Source organism: Arachis hypogaea, chromosome 16 (assembly GCF_003086295.3).
Source record: "Arachis hypogaea cultivar Tifrunner chromosome 16, arahy.Tifrunner.gnm2.J5K5, whole genome shotgun sequence".
In the NCBI taxonomy this organism is placed as follows: Eukaryota; Viridiplantae; Streptophyta; class Magnoliopsida; order Fabales; family Fabaceae; genus Arachis; species Arachis hypogaea.
The window spans coordinates 130,709,215-130,716,577 of NC_092051.1; the positions used below are offsets into that span (position 1 = coordinate 130,709,215).

The 7,363-nt window shown below is 34.4% G+C and overlaps 1 protein-coding gene across 1 annotated transcript; it reads right to left on the reverse strand.

Moving 5' to 3' along the window:
- Nucleotides 1-671: 671 nt before the first annotated feature.
- On the reverse strand, nucleotides 672-6,123 carry LOC112755029 (long chain base biosynthesis protein 2a). Its single transcript, XM_025802904.3, has 11 exons — nucleotides 5,633-6,123; nucleotides 5,009-5,097; nucleotides 4,714-4,859; nucleotides 4,506-4,630; nucleotides 4,323-4,416; nucleotides 3,670-3,833; nucleotides 3,201-3,362; nucleotides 1,956-2,082; nucleotides 1,670-1,836; nucleotides 1,436-1,543; nucleotides 672-1,131 (listed from the first exon to the last, which is right to left on the reverse strand). Exons 1-11 carry the CDS (start codon nucleotides 5,822-5,824, stop codon nucleotides 1,036-1,038), a joined length of 1,470 nt encoding a protein of 489 aa, XP_025658689.1. The 5' UTR covers nucleotides 5,825-6,123; the 3' UTR covers nucleotides 672-1,035.
- Nucleotides 6,124-7,363: the final 1,240 nt, after the last annotated feature.

Here is a 7,363-nt window from a genome sequence, read left to right on the forward strand (position 1 = left end):
CCAATCTGAATGCATTGGATTATCAGTCGGGTAAAAAACCAATATAGTCAAATTGGGTCAAGCCAATTTTGGTCGGATAATTGGATTCCTTGTACCCATCAAGACAACTATTTATCAGTCCCAATTGTCTATTGAGAAGTGATTTTTTTTGTGTTAACACAAGAAGGTATTGCAAAATGCTACCTATTATGTTACTATGTTAGTTTGCAACTTCTCTCACTTTTACGTAAACCTGAAAATATTTACATTTTTTATTTAAATAAAAAACCTATAAAACATCAATTCCCTTTACTGTAGTGAGGCTTGAAAAATCAACATTTCCCTTCGTGACAACATGAAGCTGAGTAGCTGACCTTTGTTTTACCTCATACCAAGTAAATTACATAGAAATATACTGATAAATAACCATCAGTTAAATAAATTACCATCACTTAAGGATGCCAGATTTGGATGCTGACTAGATAAATGGGTTGCCTCCTCATCAAATCAGCAAAGGAAATGATTATAATTCATATCAACAAGTGCTTGCCAATCCACTAAAAGCGTTTTGGGAGAAGAAAAAACACCACCTAATTCCATAACAAAAATGGGTATATCACAGATGAACAATCTTCTGGGTAAAGCGTAGGCAAGGAGCCAATCACCCTATGCACTTCCAAAGGGACTGCTCATATTCGAAACTCATTTTTTTTTATTAAAATTCCAAGCAAATATGTGTTTTAAACGAATTACCAATGGAAATGGGAGAACAAAATTAATGCTATAAACTATACAGATTATCATATGACCAGAGAGTAGGCAGATTAGAGAGTCTCTCCTCCAATAGGAGACAAAAAGATTCACATGTATCTGCGAAACCAAGAATAGTTCACTCTTTTTGAGATGGCAACAAATTTACTAGATTAGAACATAGCAACATGCTAGTTAGTTTGATAGCCTACCAATCACAATTCAAACAAAAATGCTTTCTATAACTCCTACTATCTTCAACATCAATCTTTTATGAAACTCTTCCTGCTTATTTAACAGCTCTTATTAGTCAAATTTGACAGCTTTTCCATCTTGATGCTGCTTCAGTGGTTCAGCAGGGAAATATTTTATGCCAACTAGATCACCAACTTTGCTGATAACCTAAGAAAGGAGAACAATTCCAATAAGTTATAGCATAAAATATCCAATGCAACTAACATAGTTTTGCAAACTAAATATTGCAACAAGTAAAATGACAAGACACAAATATTGATCCTTGATATCAAATTCAGAAGGAGAAACCCTGGTAGAATATCAAAGAGTTTCATTTTCTTAGTTGTGGGAAACAGAGTAACAGCTACTGTTCGACATCATTAACGTTCAGAATCATAAGAAATAACCATCACATTTTACTTGAATTTCTTTTTTAAAGCATTAACAATCGAATGAAGGTAAAAATATGTACCTGCAAGGCTTTCACAAGGTCTTCCCTTGAATGAGAAGCAGATATGCATATGCGTGCTCTGGCAAGTAACAGTGGTGTTGCTGGAAACGCCACTGTCACAACAGCAACCTGAAACAGGACCATTTCCACAATTTCGGACATTATTTCTTAAAAAGAAAAGCAAAACAAATTATTCGTGCCATGGATGCATGACATTGACAAGAAGCATAAATAGTTGGCAGTTGTTAGTCTTACATTGTGCTTGAGACACTCTCTAGAGAAGGCAGGGATTTTCGCAGGATTGTAAAGCATTATTGGCATCACAGGAGAATCATTATCTCCGAGAACTTCAAAGCCCATCTTCTGCAGTTCTGACCTGAAAAAGTTGCTATTTTCTCTAATTTTTGCAAGTTTCTGGGCACCTGTATGGCAAACAACTTTGCTTCAATATGAAGTGAGAAGATGTATGTATGTATGTATATATCTAGCACAGATGCAGTGCTAGCAAAAAGACAGAAAAAAGCACAAATGCTAGCCAAACCTCTATTGGAACCATCCTCTCCAAGGATAACTCTTATGGACGATATTATTTGTTGTGCAGCTGGTGGTGAAACAGAAGTTGCATAAAGATGAGCAGGGCAAGTGTACTTCAAGTATTTTATAAGGTCCTGAATAGATCCAACAGACCAATATATTAAATTATGCACCAGCAAGGTTCAACAATTCTCAGATGCATTCCAGACAGAAAAACATGAAGCAACAATCCAAAATAAAGAACTTCCTAATGTGGACCAAAGGTGTTCTACAAGTAGATCAAATATCATAACTAGATGCAATACTATATTATTTCAGCCACATGAAACAAAAATGAAAGTTCTCTCATCGGTTATGAACCATAAGTACTTCCATTTTATCTTACTATTTATTTTTTCATGCAAAGTGCACTGTTCCAACAAGGTCTGCAGTGTCATATGCATTGTGCATTACAATGTGCTGCGCAACATTGAAGTGGAGAACAAGTGACACAAATACATTTAACATTTAACCCACAATAAGCTAACATACAATGCAAGCAGATTCACAAACATGAACTTCTTTCATACCTAAACATTATTAGTCTTAGTGTCTAATTTATTCTGAAAACCATTAAGAATCCCCCTTCTCAGCTGGTAAAAGCACAAACAAAACATCTTTTCTTGATATAGATTATAAGAGATTCAGGCCTCTGGCCCAGTTAACTAACACGAGCAACAATAGCTATTAGTAAAGCACTCACTTGACTGATAGTAGACAAGGATAGCCAGCCTTCCCATTCAATGAAATCGGATGACGGAGAAGAAAGAGCACAAACATAGAATCTACCAATAATCAGGACTTACAATCGCTAGGTGGATATCACATAGTCCTTTGGATCTCTGGGACTGGGCTTTTAGTGCATAGGTTTTCCAATATGAAATCTTTCGAATAATTAAGGGGCTATTGAGATTATTTACCTAGTTGTAATATGCAACATACGTACATGCACACACTGTATACTAAACATGGGAAACATCAACCTAGTTGCCATTCCATCATCTCTTTGTACCACACATAATGGCATCTGTAGCATTGTTTAGCTATGCCAAACCAATTTGCATTACACACCAACGACAAAACAAAATAAATAGTCAATATCGGGGAACAAATCAAAATCTCTTACAACAGATTTCTCCAGCTCACTTCCTGGTTGTTAATCACTGAATTCAGAGTCAAGATATTTTTCAAAATAAAAAATAAAAAAACATACCTCAGATCCTGCAATGTAACCTCCACATGATCCAAATGATTTGGTAAAGGTCCCCATCATGATGTCAATATCAGCAGTATCCACACCTAAGAGCTCGCAAACCCCTCTTCCTGTTTTGCCCACTGCTCCAATGCTGTGTGCTTCATCCAAGTATGTGTAGGCCTAAACAACAGTTCAAGTATGCAGAAACGAATAAATGAAACTAAACCAAAGAATAAAACTTGATAACGTCAAGTAACACAACACCACCTTGGCAAATATCCACCAAAGGTTATGGACACAATCCAAGATCACTCAGGTGAAACACTATCCTTTTATCAGTTTATAGGTGGAACAAGGGTTTACATAAACCAATTACAATAGTTCACATGGAAAGGCTCCAGGATACATCACCTCTATATCTTTATATAATCATAATATGATAAGGATTCAAACTGTGTAATTTGTATATTAGATTTCAGTAACCAACCTTATATTTTTTGCATACAGCTATGATCTCTGGAAGCTTGCAGAGCTCTCCTTCCATACTGTATATTCCCTCCACAATGACAATTATCTTCTTCCAAGGCCTGTGAGTCCTTGGCTGTCCATCAGCAATTTGTTCTCTAAGTACTTCCTCAAGATGTGATGGAACTGCAGGCAAGACAGCCAAGAGAAAGTAAATGAAAAATGCTGTGACCAGTGGAGACACCATAACATTAACTAAAGAACAGCAAAGAAACAAAAGGACAAAAAGATGTAACTTGGTATCCAAGTGAAACACACTACATTTTCAAGATTCATAACTAAACAGATCAGTAAGCTACAGTTTACTCTTTCCTTTTTTCTTTTTTTTCCTGTCAGCAGAAACAATTTGTCAAATATGGAATTTTATTAACCTAAATATATATTGTCAAATAGTAATTATATAACACGGAATAGTAGTCAACATCATCTCTTACCAAATACCTGACACTAAGACCTGTGTTGTTAAAAAACAAAAAAGAGAGACTCTAACAGTATAGATTAATTTTTTTGCCCCCTAAGAAAAAAGTTTATGAATGGTTAATTGAGAACCTGAAAACCTAAGTTCTCAATGACAAATTCATCTTTTATATTATAGTATGCAGCAAAGATACTCACTGTTGTGTTGAAAAACACGAATGGTTGCTCCGGACCCTCGTGCACCATTAACAATTGAATTGTGGTTCAACGAATCACTGATAATCAAACATCCCTGTAAAGTATAGATATACCAACAAATGATCATGCAACTACAATTAGAATCTCTCACCAAGGCAGAATCACTAGATATTTGTAACAGACCTTTCCCATCAGCACTGGAAGAATAGCAGAGTTTGTCACATAGCCCATACCAAAAACTATAGCAGCTGGCTTTCGAACAAAACTTGCCACATATTTCTCCAATTCATTGTGAAGTACAGTTGTGCCTATTGTAGAAGCCAAAAGGAGCATCCATAAATGAACATAGAAATTTAATTTAATAGGTAATACACAAAATGATATACTAAACCTCCATCTACACGGCTGCTACAAGTGCTCGGTGAATACTTCTTCAATGTCTCAATAACTCGAGGAGTGCAGTATTCATCTGCGGCAGCAAAACCAAGATAATTGTATGATCCCAAGTTGAGACATCTACTTACTTTTGTAGTCCGTCTGCTCAGGAGAAACAGGAGCCACATAAATTACTCAAGCAATAACTCTATAATTAGAGACTTGCACAAGGAAAATTCGAATATTTCAAGAACCCCCAAAATCCCAGAAAATATAATCACAGGCCAGAAAACTAAACTAAGGAGTTATACTTCAGTGTCTTGTTATTGTCATTCGAGTAGCGTTCAACTACATCAAACCAAGCATCAGGGGCACTTGATATTGGTCTTCCGAAGCAGTCCTGCAAAAAGAGAAATGCAGGAATATCTACTTAATATTTTAATTGAAAAAAAAGATCAGATGTTAAATTCATGTTTGATTAATGGTAATTATTAAAATGTTGTCTCAATGAGGCTATACATTTATACTAGTAGCTAGCTACCTTGGATACAAAGTAAACTAATTCAAGCACACGTAAAGAAGAGGACAAAGATTCACTTTGAAGGAGTGGGGACACATGCTACCCCTTTACCAATATTAGTAGGCAATAGGCTTTTGTCATTTATAACATTCTAGTTTTATTTTTCCCCAAATATAACGGATCGGTGAGTGAGATAAGTTAACCCATGTCATTGCATCTTTATCTTATCATTATGTATCTGAATTTCAATGCATGAATACAATAATTCATTGAATTGCCTAAAATTCTGGATCCACGTCTAGAATCGATTAGGCACACAAAAAGACAAGTGTCTCTAAATTAGAGTCTTCTGAATAATAATAACTGTTGAATTTCATTTCAAGTTTAATGAGAAATGGAATGAAGAGAATGGAACCTGAATACGGAGGTACAAACGGCGGATATAGAAATCCTCGAGGCCTAAGCAGATCGGAGCGTAACCTTGAAGGGTGTTAGCTTTGGACCAATCAATGAGTTTGCGGAAGAAATCTCTGAATTGACCGAAAGCGAAGAGAAGGCCATAGCTGAAGTATGTGGTTAGAGCGGTCAGGTACGGAATCGCTATCATCTTTCTTTCTTTCTCAAAATTCCAATCCTATCAGATCTATCAGTGTCTATCTCTGAAGGGAGAGAAGGAAGAAGAAGAAGAATAAGGTGAGAGAGGAAGGAAGGAAAGAAGGAAGGATCTGTTTTTTCGTGTGTGTGTAGTATGAATGAATGAAAGAATGAATGAAAACTGACAAATGGAAAAATCAAATCCAAACCAGCTCTCGCTCACCCAGCTTGTTTAGTTGTCTTTCGCGGATTTCTTTTCTTTTTTTATTTTTTCTAGCAACTCCATTTGACCGGTTAATTTCAGTGGAAGATAAATAAAGTAATAAACAACTTGGTTTTTCATCTAAATAAAAAAGATTTTCATATTTTCAAATTTAAGTGACAGGAAACTTTCAAAATAATCTTCGGTTTTTTAATATGCTGATTTAAGTATTATCCATTTTTTATAATAAAAAATGTTTAAAATATTATAAAATATAATAAAAAAAACTAAAAAAAATATTTGGATAAAATTTTTTTTCGGTCCTTTTTTTTTATTTAGACCATTCTTACCTTGACCATAGAAAATGACAATTCACTTCTATTTTTTCCTTCTATTAGATATATAAGCTCTTCTATGAGAATCTCTAGCAAAAAGTGATGCACAATGCTTACATGTGATGTTAGTTTGTATAATCTAACCTTCATCTATCATACATGGATGATAACTATTAGATTGTAATTATTTATTGTTTATACAGTAATCAAAATAATATTGTAGAGAAATGATAACCAATTAACTATTTGATTGAGACATTACTTTGATAATTATACAGTTTCAATCAAATTTTTATCATTCACGTAAGACAGATAAATGTTAGATCATATAAGTTACATCACACATAAACATTTCCGTCATCTTTTGCGAAAATTCTCACATAAGGACTCGTGCGTCTAATGAAAAAGAAGGATAAGAGGCGATTTTTTTATTTTAGGATAATACGATCCCTCTGCTAAAAAATCCGTTAACTAGTAACGAAAATTAGTTTTGTGGGGGTTTTATTTGTAATTTGTTGGGGGGAGTTTAAACCCCTACAAAAAATTTTTCAGTAATATAACCAACTATAACCACTACTACCACCACCTTCTTCATCCTCATCATAATCACTTCTATCTCTACTATTTTTATTGTGTAACCATATTTTATCACTATCGTTACCTCTTCTATTGTCATCATCATCAATATAAATATCATCAACATTAATGTTTTCATTTCTTGTTCAAAGCTATTTTTTCTCCTTTAAAAGGTCTTAGTGCTGCAATTACTTTTTTTTCTATGACATTATTTTTAACAATGGTCTTTCTTCACTTAACCACCACCAATAAAAGAATTTTTCAAAAATAAATTTGTTAATAGTTTGTGAGAATTTAAAACCTCCACAAATTACAAATAAAATCCGAGTTAATAGTCAAAATCGTCCCTGAAAGATACCTTGATCTCCATATTAGTCCCCGAAAGATAAAGTTAATCAAAATTGTCCCCCAAAGATATGCGAGTTAATCACGTTCGTCC

Excerpts from the sequence above, each read along its gene's own strand:
- LOC112755029 (XM_025802904.3), bottom strand. The coding sequence starts at position 5,824 with ATGATAGCGATTCCGTACCTGACCGCTCTAACCACATACTTCAGCTAT. Across the intron at positions 5,098-5,632 it reads GTTTGTACCTCCGTATTCAG|GACTGCTTCGGAAGACCAAT; the intron begins GTTCCATTCTCT and ends CTCTTTTTGCAG. Across the intron at positions 4,631-4,713 it reads TAGCAGCCGTGTAGATGGAG|GCACAACTGTACTTCACAAT; the intron begins GTTTAGTATATC and ends CTTCTACAATAG.